Here is a 26,660-nt window from a genome sequence, read left to right on the forward strand (position 1 = left end):
ATTTTCTCCCTAGACAGCCTCACACTTCCCTGTAAGGCTCTGCAACAATCACACAGCTTATCCCACCACCTAGAGACTTAAGAAATGCAGAGGGGAAACTGAGGCACCCATACAGTATTCAGAGAAAACATTAAGAACAGTCCCACTTTGTCACACAGATAAAGTTATAATCTGTTTCCCGTGGGGATTTTGGAATCATAAGATCTTTGTACATTATAACCAGGCTTGGGAGGGTTAGATTTTTATTGGTATGTGTCCATTTCACCGTAAAACACACAAGCCAACGTCCAAAATCTTTCCATTGGTAATAGTAGGCAAAGTAAGAAAAATCTGCTGGAGAACTGAGCAGGGTTTGATTTAAGGGTTTTTACTTGGTATATTTTGGCGTGTGATGTTGACAGGTTGTGTTTGAATGGTTATAGAACTTGAATGTTTTGAATCTCAGCACCTACAGTCATTAACCAATTATTGTCTAGACCCCCCCTTTGCCTGATCCTCCCTCACAATTTCCCACAGCTGTGAACATTTAAATCAATACAACAAAATGCTTAAAATCAAACACTGATATTATCCATCAAAATGATAAAAAACAACAATCAAATTCTGCCGAGCCTCATTCTAACCCTATCAGCCGGCTCATTGGCAGGATTTCAGCCAGGCTTGGAATAATATTGTCTGTTGAAGGTCTCTGCTCTCCCGAGGGGGTTTCCGTTGGGGGAAAGGTCTGTCCCCTTCCTGTCCCGTGTGTGGTCTCAGACGCAGCATTACCTCTCGGCTCTCCTGCACCTCTGTCTCCCATCGTTTATCCTTTGCTGGATTGTAGCCACGCAGCCACCTCCTTGCTTACTGCAGATTAAAAAGCACAGAGCCTCCTCCTGAGCTGGTATAAATCCACCACTGAAATTGATGGAGCCACACCCGTTTATACCAGCTGTGGACCAGGACCCCAAATTTCTGAGCTGGATTTTGAGCCCTGGGAAGTTTCAGGGAGCTCAGGGGCAGGATTTTGGTTAGAAGGGGCCATTTTCAATAGAACCTGAACTACCCCCATGTGTGCATCTGGCCCTTACACGCCGTTGGCGCAGATTCCAACTGTGTAGCAATGGGAGATAGTTCAAAGCACTGACGTGTGTCCTTGGAGTGACCTGCTGCGGATGGAGGAGGAGGCGTGTGTTCTGGGACCCCATCTAATGCCCTAGGCACAGCCCCAGGGACTGATGTTTGACAGGCGAGAACTCTGCAGACACCAGTTCCTCCCCACCGCGCTTTAAGAGCAGGAGCAAGTGCTGGTACAACAAGGTCCCAACAGAGAGACCTGGGTTAATTTCCCAGCTCTGGGCCCATCAGCCTAGATCCTCCAGTGAAATCAGTGGAAGTTCGGAGCCAGGCCTGTGCTTCTCCGGGTCAGGTGGGAGCTGGTGGCACAAGATTAGGCATCAAGAGTCTTTGATTCTGTGTTCAGCTGGGCCCCGGACTTGCTGTGTGGCCTTGGGCAAGGCCTGAGGGACCTTCCCCAGTTCTCCCTGCTATTGTGAGAGAGGTCCGAGCATTGGACTGGGAGCCAGCAGAGCCCAAGTTCTAATCCTATCACTAGCAGTGGGTCTGGGGCCTTGGGCCCGTCACTGAACCCCTCCATGCCTCAGTTTCCCCAGCTGTACCTTCCCTTGCAAGCACATGCAAGGTGCGTAAAGGCAGGAAGCGCCTAATGGCCTGTCTCCACAGCGCAGCAAAGCTGACCCTGTCCATGTGACCGAGGAACCTTTCCGAGGGGCTACGCAGGGCAGTCAGCACGCCCATCGGAGCACTTCAGAGCCCGCTGAGGTGCTTTGCCAGCACCGTGCGGACAAGCCCTGAGAGTGACTCAGGATTCACTAGAGGTGCCCACCGGCGGGAACACGGTTAACCATGGCAGGCTAGAAATGGGAGCAGGACAATTAACACCCACCGTGTGAAGCTCACACATCCCGGTTGTGTCAGTCTGGCAGGTGCCACAAGCGGCAGGCTGGGCTGTCAAACAGGCTGCCGACTTCATTCCCTGCTAAAAGAACAGCGGCAGAGGCCTGAGCCAGCCCTGCCCTGGCAAACGGAAGCACGGCAGCCATGGCCTTGCCGAAGGGGGATTTTAGGCCCGGCTCCTCCAAGGTATTTAGGCTCCTAGCTCCCACTGGAATCAGCGGAGCTGGGCCGTGGCCACGGCTGTCGCTGCGCTCGTGCACAGGTTTCACACACTGGCATGGGTGTCCTCCACACACACGCGCCCCCGTGCTCCTGGGCACGAGAACCGCCCCTGCCGACCTGTGATGCTCGCTCGGCAAACCCTTGCTGCCGGGCGCTGAGCCCTGCTGACCCGCTCTCTCTCTTCCCCCCAGGACCAAGCGCGAGCTGCAGGTGCGCGTGTCGGACTGCATCCAGCTGAGCCTGCGCGGGAGGAAGAGGCTGGTTGCCGTGCAGACGCGCCATGAACTGGCCTTCCCCGACTTCGGCAAGAGCCGGGACGGCTTTGTGCTTTACTGTCCCAGGAGATGAGTCAAGGCCCCCCGGCGGGTCCTGGCTGGACGACGGGGGGGAGGGTCTGCTTGGCTCCGAACCCAGACCCGCCTTTCCCCACCGGGAGGAGCTGGGACGCAGGGCCCTGCTCAGCATCGGGCCTCCCTTCCTTTGGTTTTTCGCTAGGATTTTGTAACCTTTTATTAAGTGAGTTCATCGCTGTGGATGGAGCCAGCCGGAGCCTGGAGCCCGCCAGCCCCAGAAGGCAGCAGCATCCCTGGGCCCCCCCACCCTGCCTGCTGCCTATGGGCCCCGCTCCAGACACACCACCAGGCTGACGGCCTGCAGGGCCCATGTAGCTCAAAACCCACAGCCCAGATATGCATGAACCTCAGTGAGGCTCGTACCAGACACGCAGCTTGGAATGGGGGACACAGAGGCTCCGGGAGCAGCTTTGCAAGGAGCACCCCAGAGACATGCCCGAGTCCCTGTCCAGGCTGCAGCGGAAGGGCGCACGGGCAGCCCCAAGGTGGGGAGAGACAGTCACCCAGGCCGGCCCCCCCAGGAAAGCCCCTCTCTGCATCACCCAGGCAGCCCTAGTCTCCCAGTTCAAGCCTGTAGCACTGCTGAGGTGGAACTGATCCGTAGCCGCTGCCACCATGTAGGCCAATCAGCACCTACAGCCGTGATGTTTGCAGGGGGTGCTGTCTGGGGGTGATAGGGCCGAGCCCCCCACAACTGCTAGAGGCTCTGCCCTTGCATAGCATGAAGCCAGCGTCCCAGGGCTCCTCTCCTCGGTGTTCCTCTGGGCTGCTGGCTCAGGGAATGATGCCCTCACCCTCTCTCCTCCATGGGTTCCCCTGACTCTGTGGCCCCTGGGTTCCCCACTCACCAACTGCTCCTTTAGCAGCTCTTCTGTCCCCTCTGTTGGCAGCTGCCCCGGCTCTCTCCTCTTCCCCCTCTTTGCTGACTCCCCACCCCCAATCTTTTGCCACCTGCCTGCTCCCGCCCCTCCGAGGTTTCCCCAGCCAGCCCCTGTGCTGAGCTCGTGGTCTTCCCACCCAACCCTCCTCTCGCGGCTGCCCCAACCGGCCCTTCTCAGAACTCCTTGCCCCCTGGCCTGCTCTCCTCCGGCTCTTCCTAAGTCCTGTCCTTCCTCTCCGAATCCCTCCAATCCATCCTCCCACCTCCCTCGCAACCACTGCTCCCCGGTCACCTCCTATCTCCACTGCCACAGGCTGCTCCTCTCCCCACATCCTCCCCACATCACCCCCACCCTGTCCATCCAACATGCAGGAGCCAAGATCTCCCCCTCCCCCACTCCCATTCATTCTGCTTCTTTTTACCCTCTCCTTTCACTGCTCCCATGATCAGCCCCTTCTCCCACCCCTGGCTTCACACCTTCAGCCACTCTCAGAGCAGCCCTCAGTCCTGCATTCACCAAGCACCTCCTCCTTCCACTCCCTCCATGTACAGGGGATAGGAAGGAATGTCCCTTCCCTGAGCAGAGGGAGGACTCTTATATCCCAGTCCCCTTCCCAGCGTGCATTGCTGCCAGGCCTACAATTCCTATCTGTTCGGGGAACTACACCTCCCAGAATTCTCTTGTTCTGGGCTGAGTCCTTAAAGGGCCACCAACACATCTCAACCTCCACTTTTCCCATGAGGCTCCTCTGCTGATCTCCTGACCGTGCGCCCCCTGCCCCCAACACACCCCTTCTCGTGTTTGAAGATTTGCCCCAAGGGTTGTCTTTGGGTAGGATTGTAAACTCTTCTGAGCACTGACCTTTCTTACAGCCCCAGGCATGCTTCGGCTGCTCTAGAAATGATAAGGCCAGTACTGATAACGGACCCCACAGGCTTCAGGAGCTCTTCGCAGCAAGGAAATGCCAACAACGCTGTACAGTTTGTGAATAAAAGAGCTGTGTTTTCCTGGGTGCGGTTGGTGTGAGCTTTCCTGAATCAGGGCCATGCTCCAGAGGGTCCTAGTGGAAGCCAGGCAGGGCTGGTTATTGATTGATTCCCACAGAAATAGGCACCCATCCACAGGCACCCATCTGGTCCAGGTCAGACCCGGTGGCCCATGCCCTAGGATCGTAGGAAGGATGTGGCAGAGCCAGAAAGACCCCTGGGGCTGTTGCAATGAGCAATGTCTAGTAACAGAGCAGCCTCTGGGGCTGGGGGCTGGGTGGTCCGTCATGTGAACTGATACCACACTTCCACCTCCTTCCGCAGAGCCCTGGGCTTCTCCCACCCATGCACCCTGCCGCAGCATCTGCCTGGAGACTCCCCATGCGGCTGCCCTCAAGCCTGATCACCAGTCAGATATCAACACCCACCCACATGCCAGCTTGGTGCTGCAGGCTCTGAGAAGGAAGGGAGCAAGCCGGCCAGATAGGCTAGTGCAGGTTCCGTCACAGCACGTGACCTGCTACCATCGACACGAGCCCAGGGCCCGGACTCTGCTCTCAGTCACATGCGGGAAAATCCAGCATCTCTGCAGACTGTACTGTATCAGAATCCAGCCCGATGGCCCTGATTTGAAATGCCTGAATGGTCTGGGCTCCTGCAAGTGCTGCGGTAACGGAGAATCCTCTGAGTGCAAGGTCACCTGCGGGTCTCAGCGACCTGTGTGGAGCTCCGATGCTCTGAGGTCCCTGTAAGCTGCGTGGCCACGCAGCAGCCTATAAAGCACCGTGCAGGCGCTCAGAGAATCCGCATCGCCGGGGGAGGGGGGCCCCTCCCCCAGCCCCAACTCAGCCCCGGACCTGCCACAGCTGGGGGAGGGGTGGCCCGGACCTGCCGCAGCCAAGGGCTCCCCTCCCCCGGCCTCAACTCAACCCCGGAGCTGCCACGGCACGGAGAGGTGACTCTCCCCCACAGCCAAGGTCCTGCTGCAGGGAGAAAGTTTGGGGTGTGGAGAGGGTTCAGGGTACGGGGTCCCGGCGATGCTCACCGCGGCTCCCGGAAGCAGTCGCCAGGTCTCTGCGGCCCCTAGGCACGTGGGCGATTAGGGAGGCTCCCCACACTGCCCTTGCACCCGCAGGCACCGCCCTCGCAGCTCCCATTGGTCGCAGTTCCCAGCCATTGGGTGCTGCTTACCTGGCACTCGAGGCAGGGGCAGCGCACGGAGCCTCCCGGGTCACCCACACATCTAGGGGCCACAGAGACCTGGCGACTGCTTCCGGGAGCCGAGCAGAGCCAAGGCAGGCAGGGAGCCTGCCTTAGCCCCGGACCCCCGCTGCGCTGCTGACCGGACTTTTAATGGCCTGGTTGGTGGTGCCAACCGGAGCCATCAGGGTCCCTTTTTGACTGGGCATTCCAGTCTCTTTACTGACCTCCTTGAGTCTGTCATGCTAAGGCAGGTTTTCTAACCCTTTAATCATTCTCACAGCTCTTCTCTGAACCTCTCCCATATATCAACATCCTTCTTGAATTGCGGGCATCAGAACTGGACCCAGGATTGCAGCAGCGGTCGCAGCAGTGCCAAATACAGCAGTAAAATTCCCTCTCCGCTCCTCCTGGCCCTCGAGACCACAAGAGTGAGACCTTTTGCTGCTGCTGTTGGACCGGCCGCCCCACTTCAAGGCTGATCCCAAGGGCCGCTGCGAGTTGGGGCGTGGCCCAGGCTGTGCTGCAGAGCCCGATATCTCCAGAATGCTCCGGGAGAGGGACCCCTCATTCCTGCATTACTGAGTCCCAGGGAGGATAGTTCTAACCACAGAGCTCGCCCGTCAGTTTCAGGTGGGCGGTGTCTGAGTTGGCTTGATTATTATTATTTCTTGCTCTGGTTCCAGGCCGGCCTGTAGGGTCCTGGGCTGAGATGGGAGCCAGCTGAGCAGCAGCACCCAGGGGAGCCCTGCAGCCTTCTCCCCTTGCACTGTGACCCTATCAGCTCTCAGCCCACCTGGGGTAGAGCTGGGTCAGTGTTTGGATGGGAGGCCTCCAAGAAATGCTTTGTTGCCTTGAGATGTGGTGTGGGCGGTGCCCTTTCCCCAGTCAGTAGTGAGCCAACAGCCCAGCACAACACTAGAGGGTGCTGTGGTGCTGGGGGGCCTGTATCAGGGAGATGTTGACCGATCGTGGTTATTATTTGTATTATCATAGCACCTCAGAGTCCCTGCCACGGACCAGGCCCCCAGCTACTTACTAAAAAGCCTGCAGTGCTTTTGAAGTGTTGGATTCTCTGGGCCAATTCTGACTTGGGGGATCCCCTCTGCCTCCTGGCAATCCCCCTGCAGAGCTCCTTGGATATGGGATTTGTCTTCACTTCCCATCACGAACTGCTGCGCCATGTTGCCGTGCACCGTCGGACAGCTGTTGTGTTCTGCCCCAGAGGTGGCTGTATTTCAGTGGTGGGTGATAATCCCTGCTCATTCCTTCCTTCACGGGGAAGCTGTGGAGTTATCCTGTGCTGCTGACGTACTCGGAGAGCCCCTCAGATGCGGCACCGGAGCGGGCAAAGTGAGATCAATAACAATGAAGAGCAGGTGAAGGGGCTCCTGTCACCATGCAGTACAAGCCCCAGCCCCTTTCTGCCCGGGGCCACTTCTTTGTCTCCCTGGGGCCCGGCTGGTGGAGCACAGGGCCACAAGGAGTCATTCTAGGGGAGCTTGCTGTGTCTTCTCGCCTAGAATTGGGAACCCGGCAAAGAGTTAAGCAGAAAGAGTTTGAGATCTAGGCACCAGCTGGTACAAGTAACATCTCCCGATCAAACCCAGGCAAGAGGCTTTTAATAGCCCACTGTTCCCAGCCGCCCCCCAGCCTGCAGCGAGTCTGCCATTGCCATTTTGCTGCCCCAAAGCACAGGCCCCTGCCACCTGAGCAAAAGGTGCCATGCGAGGTATTCACACGGGAAGGAGCTCGGTCCTGAGGCACCAGCCAGAGCATCCTGGCTTTTTGCCCAGCTCTCCACTGGGCCAAGGGGAGCAACTCAGCAGGCTCCGGTCGTGCGACTGCCCAACTGCCATCCCCTAGTCCGGGTGCCTCACAGACCAGCCACCTGCCGCCTCTGCCCCGGGAGGACATGGCCAGCTGCAGCTGAGCTCAGAGGCCTCCTGTCAGACCAGCTCAGATTGCTGGTCCACAAAGGCCACTATCCCCCAGTTGCCACAGCCCATCTCACTGCTGGGCCATACAGCTTGGGATCCGCTTTGGGTCTGTCTACACAGCAGTGAAACGCCCCCGGCTGGCCTGGCTCGGCTGATGGGCTTGCAGGGCTGTAAAACTGCTGTGTAGACATTTAGGCTGGGCCTGGAGCCTGGGCTCTGGGACCCAGTGAGGCAGGAGGATCCCAGAGCCCAGGCTCCAGCATCTATATGGCAGTTTTGAGCCCCACAGCCTGGGCCCCGCGAGTCTGAGGCAGCCTCAGGCATGCAGCAGGGCTTGCAGTCTGGTGGAGATGGACCCTCTGTCAGTCTCACACCAGTAAGACCATTAGTTCAGCTGCCCTGAGCCAGTTACACCGGAGCAGACTGCAGGGCCACCCATGGACAGCCCCTGGTGTCTCACACGAGCTAAGGTTGCTGCTCCTTCCAGATGGGTGTCCCCGATCCTCTCACACCAGAGCAAACACTGGCCCAGCGACGCCGGTATCCTCCCCTCGTGTCGTGCTGGCTCAGAGCTGAGGTCTAGCCAGGCCCCCGGTCGCTCTGACCCCGTGTCGCTGCCAATACCCAGGACTTGATGCGCCACAGGAAAGGGAGGCACCGATGACATTCAGAGCCATCAAAGACACCCCCCCCAGTCCCGAGCCAGTCCCCGACTCCCTGGTGGCTGTGGGCGCGTTGCATGGGGAAGGTGTTTGCTCTAAAGCGCTGGCAATTAGTTCTCCCGGTGCCCCTGGGTCTCACGTTTGCTGAGAGTGTGAAGCCTTCAGCCCCTCCCTGACTCACCTGCTCCAGCCTGGCTCTCAGAGTCCCTCCTTCTCAGAGCGTCTCCAGGACCTTTCCAAGGCTTTCTGCCGTGGGCGCTCATCACTGGGCCCAGCGCTCCGGGGACCTGTCACTGACATCCATGGGCTGCAATGGGCCGTGCCGTTGGCTCCAGCTCTGGTTATTGGCCTTTCTTTATTTCTTCCATGCCTCCCTCTCCCGGCGCCTGTTGCTGCTCCATGCTGGGCAGGCACCTTCCCGCAGAGGCAGCCCCAGGCCCTGTGCCCCAGAGTCTCCGGGGAGTTCAGAGCCTTGGACTGGCCCAGGGGTGCAAAGGGCAGCTGGGGACTTGGGCCGAGATTCTGATTCCAGCTCCCTGGGATCCGAGCAGCTAAAGATGGAGAAACCGAGTGGATCCCAGCGACTGCGTCTCTGAAGGGCCGGTGCAGGGCTGCTCCCTACAGTACGTGTACCAGTGTCTTGTCTCGTCAATGGCTGGACAGTTTCAGTGCCCCAGGCTACAACCCGGCTATGTCTGCGCTGCAGGAAGGAGATGTGTGTGCGTGACAGCCGGCGTTGCCAATGGCCAGGGCCAGCTGAGATCAGCACAGACCCTACCGTCGGGAAGCCCAGTGGTCTGATGGTGACCTGTCATTGCTCCACAGCCTGGAGCACAACACCTGCCGAAGCAAGAGCAGCCCCCTGGGAATGCCGGGGGTCGCGGTGGTTTAAGCCAATGATGGGATGAAGGGAAAGCCGGGGCTCGCGCGGCTGAGTTGTGATAATGCGTTCTCAGAAAGGCGGAACTCGGAGAAGATCTACCACAGCGACAGTCAGATGATGGACTCCAGTCTCTCTTCACCTTCGCCCGTCCCCCTTGGTGTGGGGCAGAGCAGAGCAATTGGCCTCAGGACTCCTGGGTTCCATTCCCAGCTCCTTGTATTTATGTCCTTGGGCAACTCGCTGGTTCCCTCCCTTAGCAAAGGAGGGAATAATAATAGCTCCGTCCCCAGGTCGATGACTATTGGCGATGTGCTTTGAGATCCTTCTGTGGTGGGGTCTGTGTCCCTGCAAAGTGCTGCGGTTCCCCTCTGCTGGAGCATTCCCTGGCCAGGGATTTGGAGCAGCCGCGCGGGTGCAGAGCCGGGTCTTGAAGAATCCATCCCAGGGGCTGAATTTTTCACCCCAGCTACGAGGGCTCCCAAGGTGAGATTCTGGACCCCAATGCTGCAGTCGGGGCTGGACTCCCTGGCACATTCTGCCGCTACAGAATAAGGGAAACGCCGAGCCTTGCTAAGGAGTCGGGGCCATATTTATAGGGTAATTCCCGGCCCAGCTGTGGACACAGAAATCCCCCTCGGCAGGGCCCCATCTCCCTCGGTCAGCCAGCTTCGAGGAAAACCCTTCTCCAGCCACCGAGCACTGGCCGCTGCGTGAGGTCCAGCTCCAGCTCCCCGGCCAGATGCGCCTGATGGGGTTGAAAGGCGGTGGCGAGCCCGACTGGAGACGCCTGGCCGCTGCTGACGAGTGTCGACGTGGCCGCAGCGGAAACGGATTGCTCTGTTTTAGCACCAGTAGCCTCCCGCTCCCCAAAGCGGTGCAAATCCTGCTCCTACCAATGGGCTAAGAAACATCCCCTCCAGGCAGGCAGCTCAAAGCCGAGCCCACCGGGTCCAAACAGGGCTGCCAGGACGGGTCGAAGCCTGCATGAAAGGCGCTTGTCCTAGCCCGCTTCCAGCGGCCACTCCAGAGCCCCAGTTTGGCAGCATAGAATCATAGACTCACAGAAGATTAGGGGGAAGGGACCTCAGGAGGTCGTCTAGTCCAACCCCCTGCTCAAAGCAGGACCAGCACCCACTAAATCATCCCAGCCAGGGCTTTGTCAAGCCGGGCCTTAAAAACCTCTAAGGAAGGAGATTCCACCACCTCCCTAGGCAACCCATTCCAGTGCTTCCCCACCCTCCTAGTGCCCACAAGACTGGAAGCCCAGTTTGAAAGTGGAGGTTCCCAAGCATCGCGCACTCGCCCAAGGCTAGCGATCAGACAGGAGGCTCCCACATGTGGGTGCCGGGCATTAAGCGCTATGGGTCTAGCTCCCCCGCCGTCAGAGCTGTGACCACAGCACGGCTGGACGTACCCGCTGGAGCACGGTGAACGAGAGCCCATGCAGATAGCCCGGCTCCATGCTGCCGCGGCTTCACTGCGATCTTTAGCTGTGCCAGGTGGGCAAAGCAAGCGCCGGTCTGCAAACCCATGTGGCAATCACACCTCGGGTAGCTGTGTAGCCCCCCACCCCCCCTACCCCCCAGCGTGACAGCTCTTATACGGATGCAGAGCTGGCCGCAGTTTAGAGGCCTTAGTCGGAAGCCACGAGAGATTTCATAGACGTATAGTTTAAAAGATCAGCCATTGGCTTTGCCTGAACCCCACTGTACCAAATATCTGGGGGCTGCCAGGGACTGTGCTGTGAAGGGCAGACAGGAGAGGCAGGTGCAGAACTTCAACCTCGAAGGCACAGAATCCTCTTTAAAAGATACCGCGGTATGTAAAACCCAGAACAACTCACCGCAGCTGTGTCCGCGTCACGGAACCAGGCGTGGCCTTGATCCATTTCACTGTACAGTCGTGCGCTGGTCTGTTTCACTGCGCCTTGCTGTCTGGTGCCCCCGCGTGTGGTCTGGCTGACGCAGAAATTGCATCTGGCCACTTTACCTCAAAGCTCTTGGGCCCAAAATAGTGATTTTTTTCTTCCTTGAAGCAAGGTGTTGGTTTCCTTACAAAGAGCTATGGATTTGTGAGTGTTACTGGGTGTGGGGAGGGGAGAAGATTGAAACCCTGCCCTGTAGTGCGGGAGACCCACATATAGACTGGGTGTCCCGGACTAGGGGATGGGCGGTCAGGTCCAGTGGTCAGAGCTGTGGCCAGGAACAGCGCTGAAGCTCAGAGCCAGAGTCGGGAAGCAGGAGTCAGAGCCATGGGGCAAAGCCAGAGTCAGGAACCAAGCAGGGGGTGAGGCTGAGAACGTCGCAGCAGTGGGCCTAAGCGTGGGGCAGCCGCTGGCCTAGTGCCGCGTCCGGGCTCCAGAGCAGGGTTGGGGCCGCCTCTCAGCTGTCACCGAGGGTGTTCGGCTGCAGGCCCTGATGCCGGGCAAGGCAGTGACGTCAGACTCGGGAAGGTCGTGCTCAAGTCACGCCGGAATGCCCTGGGGAGCCAGAACGGGGTTCCGCCACTTCTGTGGGTCCCGGGCTGGGCGTCTCCTTTCCCTCCCCAGCTGCACCGCATCCGCCAAGCAGGCAGGGGCTGGGCCCAGGCAGGGGGCGCTTGGTGGTGGGTCAGCACAGTGGGAGCTGGGGACATTGCAGCTGGGAGCGGGCGGGGGGTCGGCGCACTGGGAGCCGGGGACACTGCAGCTGGGAGCGGGCGGGGGGTCGGCGCACTGGGAGCCGGGGACACTCCAGCTGGGAGCGGGCGGGGGGTCGGCGCACTGGGAGCCGGGGACACTGCAGCTGGGAGCGGGCGGGGGGTCGGCGCACTGGGAGCCGGGGACACTGCAGCTGGGAGCAGGCGGGGGGTTGGCGCACTGGGAGCCGGGGACACTGCAGCTGGGAGTGGGCGGGGGGTTGGCGCACTGGGAGCCGAGGACACTGCAGTTAGAGCCAGACAGTGTCGGGAGTGGGCAGCAGTTCTGCCCAGTCAGCAGAGCCCCCCATGGACAGCAGGAATTGGGCACAGTTAAGGGGGAGGTGGGGACGAGATGGGCTCTGCAGCGAGTCACCCCCTGCTCCCCTGGGCCTTCCCCAGCACCCCTTCTGCCCCACCTTCCTCCCAGGTCCCCCTGCTCCCCTCTAATCTCTTCCGGGGCCTCCCTCTGCCCTGGGCTCCAGCCTGTCTCTTCCGAGGTCCCCCGCGCTGCGGCAGAGAGGCGGACGCCGGGGTTACCGTGGAGCTGTGGGCTGGGGGATGCATTGAGGCCCAATCCTCAAAGGCATTTAGGCACCTGACTCCCTTGGCAGCTCTGGACATCCCAGAGTGTGTCCTGCCCGCCGAGCTCCGCAGAGCGCCCGCCAGCGGGAGTTCTGCTCCGAGAGGGCTGGCAGGCCCTGGGCCGGGAGCCAAGCTCTTTGCAGTTGCTTGCGCAGCACCTTGTTGCTGCATCCGGCAGCACTCACCAGCTGTGTGGTCCCTGCTGACAAGGGCAGGGCTGTTACCCAGCAGGCCTAAGACCCGGATCCTAGCCCCAGGGAAAACACAGTGCAGACCAGAGAACTTGCTGTGGTCACCCCCAGGCAGGGGCAGGGCTTTCTCCTCACCCAGCTACCCCACAGTGAATACACGGCCAGGGAGAGCTGTCGGGCCCGCTGCTGCCCTTGCCCTTCTGTTCCTCATCCACCTCCCTCGGTTTCGCTCCCTCTTTCCTGTCTCTCAGTGTGGCTTCTGCTCTCCCCTCTGCGTTCCCTCCCTGCTGCAGCTCCCGACTCCCATCTCTGCGTGGTCTGGGCCCAATCAGCCATTGACCAGTTAGCCTGGGCCCTGGATTGACCCTGCAGCGAGGTTACTGGAGTGCTGAGGAGCTCACATGCCCGAGTCCCTGTTCAGAGCTGGCTGTGGATTCAGGCAGACATCCCTGCCTCCGGGTACACTGACCCCTGGGTTTCTTTACAGCCAGACGCTGGAAACGTCCTTTTTTAAAATGAACGCTTAGCCTGTGGGCAAGCTGCTGTGCCTCTCAGGCCACATTGAGATATTAAATGAGTCAGCTCTGCCCGTGGGCCACATGTCTGAAACCCCTGAGCTAGGGCATAAGCCAACTGCACACTGATGGCCGATAGGAAGGAAATTTCCCCTATGGGCAGTTGTTCCCTCACTGGCCATGGCAGAGCTCCTTGCGTCTTCTTCTGGACTAGACGGATGGCTGGTCTGATCTGCTGTGGCAACCATAAGAACATAAGACTGGCCCTACTGGGTCAGACCAAGGGTCCATCTAGCCCAGTGTCCTGTCTGCCGACAGTGGCCAGTGCCAGGTGCCCCAGAGAGAATGAACAGAACAGGTAATTGTCAAGTGATCCATCCCCTGTCGCTCATTCCCAACTTCTGGCAAACAGAGGCTAGGGACACCATCCCTGCCCATCATGGCTAGTAGCCATTGATGGACCTATCCTCCATTAACTTATCTAGTTCTTTTTTGAACCCTGTTATGGTCTTGGCCTTCACAACATCCTCTGGCAAGGAGTTCCACAGGTTGACTGTGCATTGTGTGAAGAAATACTTCCTTTTATTTGTTTTAAACCAGACAATGAAACTGACCAGAAACTGAAATTGACCAACTTTGATTCACTAAGCTAAAGCCCAACTAGAGAACAAATGCCTTAAATGGTGAAATGTTCTAATGGATTTGATTTTAACTGCTGCCCTCTTAATAACCCGGGGTGATGCTAGCAACAGGGAGAAGGAGTTATTGGCACCGGTTTTTATCTTGACAATGCCCCAGTGAGGAGAACGACCTTCCTCGGCTTATTCTTCCAGAGAATAAACCGGTGCCTGGCTGTGATGATCGCTATTTTTACAGGGATGATTTCCTAGAATTCTCCCTTTAAAACCCTCACAGTGGCGTCACTCAGCAGTGACAGGTGGCAGTGGGAGGCGAACCTGACAAACACGTCAACAGATGATGGGAAGACGAGCGGGATCAGTTAACAGCCCCGAGTCAAACGAGGACAGTCTCAGAGACAAGCTGCAGCAGGAGAGATGGGTTCAAACCTCGGAAAAGCTTCATAGGATAAAATCTGCCTGGAGGCCAGGGAGCTCCCTGGAGATCAGTGGCGTGACCCCTACTAGCCTCAGGTCTATATGCTTTGAGGAAGGACGTGCAATGTGGCTTAGTGGCTAAGGCAGCACCCTGGCAGTCAGGAGTCCTCAATTCTGGTCTTAGCTCTGCCACCGACATGCTGTGCGTCCTTGGGCTTGTCATTTCATTCTCCTGTGCCTTGGATTCCCTGTGTAGACAGCCAGCTCTCCAAGGCAGGCCCTGTCTCTTCCTTCCGGGTGTGGCCCCATTGGCGCTGGGAAGTTGTTTCCAGTTCGAGGAGACAGACCTGTGCTGGGGAAGGGGCTGGGCACCCCAGGGACGTGCCTCGCATCTGGGATGGGAGGGTAGACGGGGCGACTAGTCCCTCCCCCAGCTGCAGCTACGCTTCTGTGCTTTGAGCGCGAGCTTGATCAGCGCTATCATGGGGACGTCTGCTCATGCGGACATGGCACCTCGGCCCCGCGTGGAGATGGGCCCCATGTGGCAAGCGCAGTGGGGCCCTGCTCTCAGTAGGTGATCACAGAGTGCTAGAGTACAAGGCCAGAAGGGCTCAGCAGATCATTCAGTCTGCCCCCCTGTACATCACAGACCCCCAGCACCCCCACACTAAACCCCGATAATCCTGGGTGGCGATCGGCACCCCTCGCTGCAGAGGAAGGTGAAACCCTCCCAGGTCACCGCTAGACTGACCTATGGGGAAATTCCTTCCCGACCCCCACATATGGCAGTCGGTTTGACCCTGAGAGTGTGTCAGAAGCTGGGAATGGGCGACAGGGGATGGATCACTTGATGATTCCCTGTTCTGTTCATTCCCTCTGGGGCACCTCGCTTGGCCACTGTCGGAAGACAGGATACTGGGCTAGATGGACCTTTAGCCTGACCCAGTCTGGCTGTTCTTATGTTCTTATGTCAGGAGTACAGCCCTGCAGCTGCGCCTTTACAGGGCTTTACAATGGCTTTACAAGCCAGCAGGCTGGTTCTTAAGCCCAGGAACAGCAGTAGCTTGCTGGCTGCTCAAACTGGCTGGGGACCAGGCCATGAGGCCTAGTGATCAGAGTCCGAGTGCCAGAGTCAAGGGGCGAGACAGAGTGGGACCCAGAAATCAGCCAGGAGTCAGGGCTGGTTCTGAGCCAGGAGCAAGGCTGGGGGCAGGGCAGGGGCTAGACTGGAGCTGTGGAGGAGCAAAGCAGGAGCTGGGCTTGGAGAGAAACGAGCCCAGGGAAGCAGAGACCCTGCGGGGGTGTGTGGAGCAGCCAGCGAGCTGGCACTGGGGCTGGGCGTAAGAACCGGACTGGCTTCCTCAGCAGGTCAGGAAGGGCGGTGCCGTCAGGTCACCTCACTGGTTTGTTCGCCTGTTGCGGGGCCTGAGCACGTGCAGCTGCGGGACCTTCTTCCTGCCAACATGTGAGCAAGGACCAGCCAGCCAAGCCCACGAGCGAGCGAATGAGAGAGGGACGCCATCGTGCAAATCATGAACTGTAATAAGCTGCCCCTGGCATCACGGAGCTGCTTTTGCAGAAGAGATTTAAGGCTTTACCTAGATTCCCACCTGTCGGGATGGTTCCGGGATAATGACCTGGATTGTGCCACATGGGGAAGGATCTGAACCCAGATAGACTAGAGGGTCCCCCCATCCCAAAGGATCTGGCCCTCTGCGTGCGTCCATACATACCATGGGAGGATGCTGAGGTCACTTCCTTGGGCAGTGTTTAGACACTCCGATATCCTGCGCTCTCGCTGGACGCCATGACCCGATTGCTGTGCAACCCCCAAGTGATCCCAGCACTCAGGGGCAAGCAGACGTCAATGAATCCCAGACCATCCAGGGAGGCCGCTTTGTTCCATCACTCCGCCCCCCCCTGCCCCCCAGCTCCCGTCGGTCGGAGAGTGGTGCTCGAACAAGGAAGGAGAGCTGGGAGCACGTTAGGAACGTCTGGGGATCGCTGGGCTTTAATCATCAAGATAGCAGGAACCCCAGGCTGGCGGCGTCTGCTCCTGAGAAGGGGCAGGCAGGACACCCTTAAGGCATAGGGGTAGGAGGCTGAAGAGCTGGGTGTTCGTCCCGGCCATGCCAGAGGCAAAACACTTAGGCCAAAAGTTTCAAGCCTTGGGGTCCATGCATAGGCACCTAAAGGAGTGGCCTGATTTCAGAAATGCGGCCCCCCCCGACCCCCCCATCTCAGTTCTCATTGACTCCACTGTAGTAGCCATCCTGAAATGGGGAAGCTCAGGCCCCCGCTTGAGACACCAAAAATCTGCCGTTTCCTAACTTTAGCGCCCCCTGCGAAACATTTGAACGCTTTGGTCTGATCTCTTGCTGGCTCCGTTTTCCCATGGGTGGGATTACTCTCAGCACATAGAGGCTTCTGGGCATAACCGTGTGTGTGATGGAAGGTTTCACCCTAGGGCAGCTTGTGCCCCCAAACCCTCGTGAGCTGACCCGTGCCATGTTTGTGCCAGCCTTCCCCTCCTCCCACAGGATGCGAGAGGTCTGGGGTCTGGGCTCTTTCCCAGCTGCTGTAGCCTATAGGGAGTTTGGCCCATGCACTGGATGAGATCCGCTGACCCCCTACGTGTCTTTGAAGATCTGGGAAGCAACCCAGAGCCTGGGTGTGCTGGGAGGGGCTAGGGGCTGTAGCTTTGGGTTTGGGGCTGGAGAGTGGCCTGGTGGCATGAGGAATGATGGGGCAATCATTCTGTGCCTATCTGATGTGAGGATGACGTCCCTTGCTCCCAGGGGTCAATTCCTTCAGGATGTTCTCCCAGCTCAAATGGGATCACACCAAACATCGTCCGTCCTCTTGGATGCGGGCAGTACTACCCAGCAGCCTGTGCCTTCCACAGCCTGCTTCAGGGACACAGCGTCACAGCGCTATTCCTGGCCTTGAAAACCACTCGTTGCATGAGTCAGGGTTTAAAATCTACTTTGCTTTTGAGTCAGGGGAGGAATACTGCGGGGAGAGGAGGACATGGCACCAAAGAAGGGTGCATGTTTCAGTCTCAAAGCTCAACGCACTCAGTTTATTCAATGTTTTCTGAACAAATTCCCACCGAGACTTCTAGCTGTGGTACTTGTGTGGTCCCCATTACCGTGGGATCTGAGCCTCACACTGCTCCTGGGAGGCAGGGCAGTGCTGTTATCCCCATTGTACAGATGGGAAACTGAGCCACAGAGCATCTAAGGGACTTGCCCAAGGTCACACAAGAAGTCTGTGGCAGAGCAGAGACTCAAACCCAGGCCTTCCGTGTTCTAGGCTACCGTCCTAATCACAGGATCACCCATCCTCTTTCTAGGGACATCACTTGCCTCTAAACATGTAAAAGGCAGATGAGATTTTTTAAATATATTTTCAAGGGAAAGATGCTGCAAAAATCAGCCTTCCAATGGGATCCTGTTTGTAACCTTAAATATGGAGGGGCTTCTCTGTCCACACCGCAGTGCTGCTTACACTCGCTTGGAAAAACAAGCACGTTTATGTCCCTTTTGCAGGAAGAGCAAAAAGACAAGGGCAAGATGGAATGGAAAGCAAACCGCTCAGTGTCTTCCTGTGTCAAACCCTTACAGGGCGGGATTTTCAAAGGCCAGAGCTGAGTGCTTTGGAAACTGCATCTCTAAGGGGCCTGTCACTGCAGCGGCTGTTCACGGGTTTGCATTGCACTGCACCAGGGCAGCAAACCTGGGCGAGTGAGTTTCCTGTTGTGTTTCTAGCTAGTTTCACTGTTAGTTTCATTGCTGCCTTTGGATTTGCAACCAGGCTGGGGAATGGCTACATATTGGCCACCTCCCCCCCACTTCATTTTTTTGCAGTGATATTTAGTTTCTACATGTCCTTAAAAAAACTCTTTTCCTATTAAGTCAACCCGCCCCCTTGTAGGCAAATCAACATTCTGGCCTCAACCAGCAGACAATTTCTCGTTCATGGAAATTACTCAGCGATGGGAAACAGACATTCAAGCCCCAGTGCCCACCTACCTCCAATCAACTCACCGGTCACTTTGACTTCAAGTTAGGCACATACTTAAGATTCATAGAGTCCATGGCCAGAAGGGACCACTGTGATCAGCTAGGCCGGTCTCCTGTATAGCACAAGCCATACGGCTTCCCTGACATAATTCCTGTTTCAACCAGAGCAGAGCTTCTAGAAAAACATCCGGGCTTGATTTTAAAATTGCCCGTGATGAGAATCTGCCACGTGCCCCTTGGTAAATTGTCCCAATGGGTCATTCCCCTCATTGTTAAATCCACACCTTATTTCCAGTCTGAATTGGTCTAGCTCCAACTTCCGGCTGTTAGAGCTTGTTAGACATTTGTCTGCTAGCCTGAAGAGCCCATTATCAAATATTAGTTCCCCGTGAAGGTACTTATAGACTGAAGTCAAGTCACCCCGTAATCTTCTCTTTGTTAAGCTAAATAGATTAAGTTCCTGTAATTACGAGGCATGGTCTGCAATGCGTTAATCATTCTTGGAGTTCTTCCCTGAACCACCTCCAATTTATCAGCATCCTTCCTGAACTGTGAGCACCAGAACTGGGCACCGTATTCCAGCAGCAGTCGCTACTAGAATACGGCCCTTGCTAAATCAGTGTGTATAGTAGGTCACATAGTCTATCCTAGTGGTTTTCAACCTGTGGTCCGTGGACCTGGAGGTCTGCAGACTACATCTAAGACTTCCACAGGGATCTTCACTGCCATTTGACATTTTTAGGGGCCTGCCAATGAAGAACGGTTGAAAAGCGCGGGTCTGTCCCATTCAGTGGATTCTAGTCACAGTGATTGTATTTACTTCTATAGACTTGAGTGTATGGGGAGAGATTTCAAGCTCCTGAACTCCCCACTGTATGCGGGTAAATCCCAGTTCTGTAATTCCAATGCCTGGCATGAATGCATCCTGACCCCTGCATGCCACTGGCAGGCCTGGGGGGTGGGGGGGGCAGGTATAACGCGGCATGTGGGGCAGGGAAAGGAAGCCGTTCCATACACTGAATACAGATGCTATGGCAGAAATGCAATAACCTCGGCAGCATGGAGTAGCCAAGCCTACATTGCTATAGGTGTATTTTTATAGTGCCTGTCCCTGTCTCATCGATCCCAAGGCCAGCAGGGACCATGGTGATCATCTGGTCTGACCTCCTGACTAGCACAGGCCAGAGACCTGCCCAGCACAGGCCAGAGACCTGCCCCACAATCATTCCTAGAGCAGAGCATTTAGAAAACATCCCATCTTGATTTTAAAATGGTCAGGGATGCAGAATCCACCCCGCCCCTTGGAAAATTGCTCCAATGATTAATTACTCTGTTAAAAATGTACATTTGTCTGGCTTCAACTTCTAGCCGTTGGATTGGGATCACCCTTCTCTGCTAGATTGAAGAGCATGATTAAATGTTTGTTCCCCATGTAGATACTTATAGACTGTGATCAAGTCACGCCGTAACCTTCTCTGTTAAACAAAATAGATTGAGCTCCTTGGGTCGCTCTCTCTCAGGCAGGTTTTCTAATCCTTTAGTCATTCTCATGGCTCTTCTCTGACCCCTCTTCAGTTTCTCAGCACCATTCTGGAGTTGTGGGCACCAGAACTGAATTCCAGCAGTGGTCACACCAGTGCCAAATACACCCATGCAATAATCTCTCTGCTCCTACTCGAGATTCCCCTGGTTAGGCATCTCAAGATCACATTAGCTGTTTTGGCCACAGCATCACATGGGGAGCTCATGTTCAGTTGATTATTCACCCCCACCCCCAAATCTTTTTCAGAGTCGCTGCTTCCTAGGATGGAGTCCCCGATTGTGAAAGTCCGGCCTGCGTTCTTCGTCCCCAGCTAGCCTGAGGCGCTCACTCTTGTTTCATTCAGTAGAAGACTTTGTATTTCAGATTGTTTTTCCCCAATTTTATTTTGCATAAAGTGCCATGGTCATCAGCAGAAAATACTTGACCCCCACTGCTCCCGGCACCCTGTGACAAGGCTCCATCCCTGGAGCACCTGGGGGGGGGGTCAGCTCGCACCCAGCAATGACACATTTTGAAATCAGACATGTAGGCAAGTCTGAGATAGTACATATTACAAACAGATTTCAAACACCTCCGGGGGGTGAGGGGAAGGGAAGCATTTTTGCTTTAAATATCAACTGTCATCTTCATTCCGCACTGGGAGGGGCGTGAAAGCGAAGGCCCCTACGTCTGTTGGGAGCATCGCCAGATTGCAAGGTGAAACCTCACACGGTTCCCACTGCAGTCTCATGGCTCTTTGGCCTCTGTAGCAACACTGGCCACGCCCTGGTACAGGGACCAAGGGACAAGTTTCTGTCCGGAATCACCCCCAAAGCCCCTCACCTCATGGGTGTCTTTGGGGGTGGAGGAGGGAAGGAGGAGGCTGGACAGCTCCACCCAAATAAATAGTGGTTCCAAAGAAGAAATGCAACAAATACTAAAAATAAACAGAGTCTGCTTCCAGTGAAAATGCATCAATCCTGACCCGAGGAATGCACTTTAATGTCCTCCCCTTATGGAAGAAAATCCAGAGCGGTGTGTTTGGTTGGGGGGGAGTCCCCCCCCTCCCAGTTTTAAATAAGAAACTCACTGCTGAAAAACAGCTCCACAAATGGAAAGAGAAAGATAGTGACAACTTAAATAAATCATCTTTACATGCACAATCGTCACGTACCCGCTCGCGACGCTTTATACAGGGCTATTTACACAACAGCATATCCACCGGGGGACAGGGGAGGGCGGGGAGGATGGCGGTGGATGCTGGTTTAGCAGCAACTGGCGTGGATTTCGCCAACAGTCCCGATTTTAGGGTCATGGGGGGTGGGGCTGGGGGACACGACCTAAGCTTCTATAGTCGTGGAGTTGATCTTTTAATTAAAAAAAAGCAACAAGGCATTTGGGCCCATCCCCATGTTAGTTACTGATACTCTCTCATATAAAAATATACATATAGCTTATGATACAGTAGGGCTGCGTGTGTCTATAAAGGGACTTTATATCCCTGCCTATAAATCATGTATCTGTGCACACAAGCGCCCCGGAGATGCGCAGGGCCTGGGAATGCCATGGGGACGCTCAGGAAGGTCTGAGCCTGCTCACTGCTATGCAGGGGGTCTTTGACCTGACGATGACTGGTCTGGGATTGTGCCCTTGCTCGTCGACGCACAAAGAAACCCCTGAGCTTGGCGGATATTCTGAATCTGAATTTTGTCCCCGTACAAATTGCAGGGAGTCAGGGCTGGAGCCCCCTGGGGTTTGCCGGAGGAGTCCCCGGCTGCCAGCGCTGGCTCCCACCTTGAACAGGTGACTCGAACAAAGATGGCCTTTTCCCCAGACGTGCATTAGGCATTGGCGTGAATAGCTGTCAACACAACCAAAAGCGTTGAAAACAGGCCCCTTCCCCATGCGCTGGAGCTTGTTTCATCAGGGCTGAAGCTGCCTAGAGACACGCCCCGACTAGCTCAGGTAAAAACCGACCCCTTCTTATGGCCCAACGTCTCAGGCCTCAGGTATCCATCAGAAAGGGAACAGCAAAAGGCACAAGCCCCATTTCTTTGCAGGGCCCCTTTAAGGGTGAGCAAGAAAGAGTCCCTGAATGGCTTCCTGTCTCCAGTAAGGGCCAGATCCTGGGAGCAGAACTCCCGGGAGTCGGGGCTTTTAGGAACTCTGCCTTGGGGACGTTGTTAAAGGCCTCAGAGCTAACCAGGCTGTGACCCAGCTGAGCCCTGGTCGGTCCTAGCACAGGGCACCCAGGAAAGGTTTCCGATGAGCCATAGTAGAAGAACTAGGTGCAGTCTCCCCGCGGGCTTATCGCTGCACCGAGAACTCCCCAGCCAGGCTGGTTATAAAACCTGACCGTGGCTGCAGCTACCATGGTGCTGAGCCCGGTGCCTGGGCATCAATTAACCAATTGGCACCGCCCCAGGCACTGATATACCACGGCAAAGCCACCTGTGCGCACCTGCAGGCCCCCGAGCTCCCGCGAGAGGGCACCATGGCCTCCCCACCCAACGCGAGGCTGAGTGGGATGAGCCACCGGACCTCTGGAGGCGCCTGACAGTTTTCACCAGCAGGGCAGCGCCTCCACGGGAAATCCTGATGCGCGGGGTCTGGTAGCACCCCCGCGGTTTCCCTGCCCACTCTCTGCTCTGAGTGCATTTGTCAGCTACCTCGTTCCGTGTCCTGAGCATGGCCTCCAGCCTGGCACCAGCTCTTGTGCCCTCCCAACCACCCGCTCGTGGAGGAGAGACGTGAACGCTCGTCCCTTGGGAATCTCTCGTGGCTTCAGGCGCCAATAGGAGCCAAGCCACGGGCAGGTAAAGCTGCAACCTCAGGTGCTGGAGATGGAGGAGACCTATCAGACCTCCCAGCCTGCGCCCTGCCACGCAGGATTGTCCCCCGCACTCCAGTCCAGCTCCAAGTGACCCAAGCAACGGCTGCCTGGTCGCTGCAGTATCTGAGTGCCTAGCCTCAGGCCAGGCCTGGAGGTCAGTCCTCTGAAAAGCCTCCCAGTTCTGACAGTAATTCCCTCCGTGGCCTCAGGCAAGTGGCTTGCCTGCTCCCTGCCTCAGTTTCCCAATCTATAAAGTGGGGTGGTAATACTGCCCTACTTCCTGGGCGGGGAGGGGCTGGGAATAGTCATGGGTGCTGGTACAGCATGCGAAGTGCGAATTTTGTAATGGTGACCCACAATCCACCGTGCCTTGCAGGAAGAGTGTCCCCAATGGGAGGAGGGATAGCTCAGTGGTTTGAGCATTGGCCTGCTAAACCCAGGGTTGTGAGCTCAATCCTTGAGGGGGCCATTTAGGGATCCAGGGCAAAAATTGGGGATTGGTCCTGCTTTGAGCAGGGGGTTGGACTAGATGACCCCCTGAGGTCCCTTCCAACCCTGATAGTCTATGATTCTATGAATATCCACACCCCTCCACAGCCCATTCCAATTACACCCCCCTGCTTATGGGGACACTCTCCTCTGGAACGGCCCAGAGCCATCAATCCTCCAGCCATTCTACTCCCCCAGCATCATCCCTGCGGCAGATCCTGCGTACCCCCTCCCTAGATCCTAGCTGCAAACCCTCTTCAGAGCGGGCACGCGGCAAGGGCGCTGCGAGGTAGGGCTGAATTAGCCAGGCTGGGGGCAAAGGAAGGGGCTGGACCCAAGGCTGGTGAAGCACCAGACAGCAAGAGAGTGGGTTAGCACATCCCCCAATCCTGCAGCCAGACTAGCAAAGGGACAGGCAAGCAAAGAGAGACACCAGGTGCCGAACCCACCCCTCATGCTTGGTGGGGTACAGGAGACTTTTCAAATGAGATTTAGTCAACGTAACGCTGGGGAGCAACACTCACAGGGACCCAGCGGGGATCAGGGAGTAAAGGAGTCCAGGGCTCACTCTCACCCTGCCAGATGAAGGGGACAGGGAACTCACAAACAAAACCAGTAATGAGCAGGCTTGCAGCACCTCCACTGGTCAGCCCTGCCCCTCTCCCCGCAGCCCGCCAGCCAGCCCTGCCCCTCCCTCCGTCCCCTCCCAGCCAGCCAGCCAGCCCTGCCCCTCCCACCCTCTCTCAGCTCCTCCATCCTCTCCCTTCCCCTGCTTACACCACACAACACCTAGGGGACCTGGCTACTTTAAAAGACACCGGCCTGTTCGAACCCTTCTAGCCATGGCTCCTCGGTTCCCAAGGCCACGCCCAGGCCAATCAAAGCATGCAGAGGCCAGTCATGCTATTGCTACCCTCCATCTACAGCCTGGGCCCAATTCCTCCACCCACCCCCCCACCCCCCCACGCACCTGGAAAGTCCTTAGGAGGGGACATCAGCTACTTGTCCTCATCCTGGGACAGAGGCCCCAGCCAGCGCCAAGTCCAGGCTGCAGAGGTCAGACAGGTACAAAAAGGAAGGATCTGGCGGGACTGGTACCATCAGACAGTGCAACGCACCGGCTGGCCCAGTGTCTGGCAAGGAGGGGGCGGGAGGTTTTCTAAGCAAGACAGAGCTAGTTCGAAGGGAAGAACACACCTGTACAAATACATCACCGACCGAAGCTAAAGCGCGTGTCCGAGCGTCTGTGTATATTTGAGATCCTCCCCATCGCTTTGGAATGCATCCCAAGCAGACCCGAAAGAAGAAGACATTAACAAGCCACAAACATGGCACTGGGGGGGGGAGAAGCGGGGGGCAGGGAGGGGGAGGAGGGAACCTACAGGCACTTATTGGCCTATGAAAAGGGAATCAAACTATTGGCCTTTGGCTGCTCCTCTTCTGTCTCTGACACAGACACCGGAGCTGAAGGCTGCCTCCCCCACGCCATACACAGACACCCCTTGTTGTTGGCTCATGGGGCGGGGGGACAGCCAAGCCAGATTCCTTGTAAGTGGTTGGACGCGTCTGGCCTGGCCTGGGGGAGAGCTGGCCCAGGCGAGTCAGAGGAAAATCCCTGGCTCGCTGCAAGCTGGTTTTCAAAGGTCACAGCAGGGAGAGGGCTGCGCTGCACACGAGGTTGGCGGGGAGGGGGGCAGCTGGTCCTTGGGGCGCCGAGCCAGTCACCGGTCCAGGACGCGAGCAAAGTCCTCGCGGGCGCTGCCTTCGTTTTTGAGGTCGGCGAAGACCTGGGTGAAGTAGTGGGGGTCGGCGTTGATCCGGAGCATCTTGCCGCTCAGGGCGTCGATGATGCGCAGGCACCGGTCCCAGAAGGCGTCCTTCGCCGCCTCCACCAGGAAGGGCTTGAGCGGGTAGGAGATCTCGTTGCCCATGTAGGAGTAGGACAGATAGAGGCAGGTGAGCAGCGCCGCCTGCAGGCCGTGCTCGCTGGAGACCGAGTCCCCGTCGATCACCTCCCGGCACAGCAGGTAGACGAAGACCACGTTGACCGGGGTGATGAAGGCCTGGTCCTGCCAGCCCTGCAGCAGCAGCGAGCGGTCCACGCTGCGCAGCCACAGGATGGGCTCCGTGGGCGACAGGTGCTTGAGGCGGTAACACCGGCGGCAAAGGAATTCGCCCAGGCACTTGAGCAGCTCGCTGGTGGAGGCCTGGACGACCACGCGCCGCGGGGAGGCCGAGCTGCCCCCGCCCGGGCAGGCGCCCGGCTTGAGGGAGGAGACGGAGGTGGTGGAGATGCGCTGGGTGCTGAGCGGCGCCCCGCCCCCCTCGTAGCTGGCGAGGTTGGCGCAGGACAGCGACTTCTTGACGTTCTCGTGGTTGAGCAGGGCCACGTCCTTGGCGTGGGGCGGGGGGTGGTTGTGATTGTGGGCGGGCCCCTTCCCCCCGCCCCGGGAGCCTTTCCTCTTGGTGGAGGCCACCAGCCGCTTCCAGGTCAAGGCCGGGATGAACATGGAGTGGCGCTTGAGGGGCTTGTCCCCCTTCTGCCCCCCGCCCTTGGTGCTCGGCGGGGCCGGGTAGTGCGCCGGCGAGCCGGAGGAGCCCTCTTCGTACAGGCTGGCCTTCCGGGAGCCCGGCGAGACGGACAGCACGGTGCCCATGCTGGGGGAGGCCGGCGGAGGGATGAGCCAACAGGGCGGGAGCCAGGCAGCGAAAGCAAGGGGGCTGCGAGTGCAAATCCCCGCATGCAGCTAATTAGCAAGCCGGCAGGGCTGCAAGCGACGCGCCGTCCGGCAGGGAGGCCATTCCCCAGCAGCCTGGCCGGGCAGCGGGCTGCCTGCGATGGGGCAGCGGCGGACGCAGCGTTAATTAGCAGCGTTGCATGGCGGTCCTGTCCTGTGCCTGCAATTAACAGCCTGGCACGCGTGCACGTAACTAGCCGTCTTGCGGAGCGCTTCCGTGCAGGCAATTAAGGCTCAGTCTTGCGTGGCCAGCCCGGGCAGGCGAGGCAGCAGCAGGCTCGAGCCCAGCCGGCAGGAGGATGCTGCCAGCCGCGCCGAGCTCCATCTAATCCAATCGCCGGCCAGGCCCGCTGGCGGGGGGCGGGCTCCTACGCAGGTTCGCGTCCCGCCGCCGGGAGCCAGGCAGGGAGCCGGGCGAGCCCCTGGGCCGGGGGGCTCAGGGCTGCTCCCGGATCGCCGGCGGCTGCAGCCCCCGGGCCATGGGCTGGGACGAGGACGGATCCGGGCTGGCACCGGCCGCAGGGAGCCGGCGGCTGCTGCTGGCGATGGCGCTTCCTCGCCTGGCTACCTGGGCGGCAGCCGCGCCCCCCACCCCGGGATCTAGAGGCTCCGGGCGGGGCCCCCCCTCTCTGCACTCAGAGCCCCCCCGCGGCGGAGATGGCTGGAGCGGGGGGGCGGGCGGCGGCCCCCCCTCCCGCCGCGATCTCGGGTCCCCCCTACGGGGAGATGCTCGGAAGCCGGCCCAGGGAAGATGCGCCAGCGGATCTCCTGCCGTGGGGGGGGGGTCACGGGTCCGCCCGGAGCAGCGGCCCCCGGCCGGGCGCCGCAGCAAAGCCCGATCCCGGGGCGGGGTGAATCCGGCCCGCTCGGCTCTCCCGGGGGTCCAGCAGCAAACCTCTTCCTGCCCCCCCAGGCGCGGCTCTCTGCGGGGCCCGGCCCGGTGCGGCG

At 58.0% G+C, this 26,660-nt stretch overlaps 2 protein-coding genes across 2 annotated transcripts in view; one reads left to right on the top strand and one right to left on the bottom strand.

The window, feature by feature from the left end:
- Positions 1-4,418, top strand: part of MYO1G (myosin IG) — a 62,918-nt gene extending 58,500 nt beyond the window's left edge. Inside the window, exon 23 of the mRNA XM_073334895.1 lies at positions 2,370-4,418. Coding sequence (XP_073190996.1) covers positions 2,370-2,526 — 157 coding nt within the window. The 3' untranslated portion in view covers positions 2,527-4,418. The remainder of the gene's footprint in view (positions 1-2,369) is intronic.
- LOC140907898 (cyclin-dependent kinase 5 activator 1-like) lies at positions 262-26,316 on the bottom strand. The gene is made up of 2 exons (XM_073334896.1): positions 23,945-26,316; positions 262-846 (listed from the first exon to the last, which is right to left on the bottom strand). The coding sequence occupies exon 1, from the start codon at positions 25,629-25,631 to the stop codon at positions 24,696-24,698; it is 936 nt and encodes a 311-aa protein (XP_073190997.1). The 5' UTR covers positions 25,632-26,316; the 3' UTR covers positions 262-846; positions 23,945-24,695.
- Positions 26,317-26,660: the final 344 nt, after the last annotated feature.

This window comes from Lepidochelys kempii, chromosome 2, assembly GCF_965140265.1.
Source record: "Lepidochelys kempii isolate rLepKem1 chromosome 2, rLepKem1.hap2, whole genome shotgun sequence".
In the NCBI taxonomy this organism is placed as follows: Eukaryota; Metazoa; Chordata; order Testudines; family Cheloniidae; genus Lepidochelys; species Lepidochelys kempii.

Excerpts from the sequence above, each read along its gene's own strand:
- LOC140907898 (XM_073334896.1), bottom strand. The coding sequence starts at position 25,631 with ATGGGCACCGTGCTGTCCGTCTCGCCGGGCTCCCGGAAGGCCAGCCTG.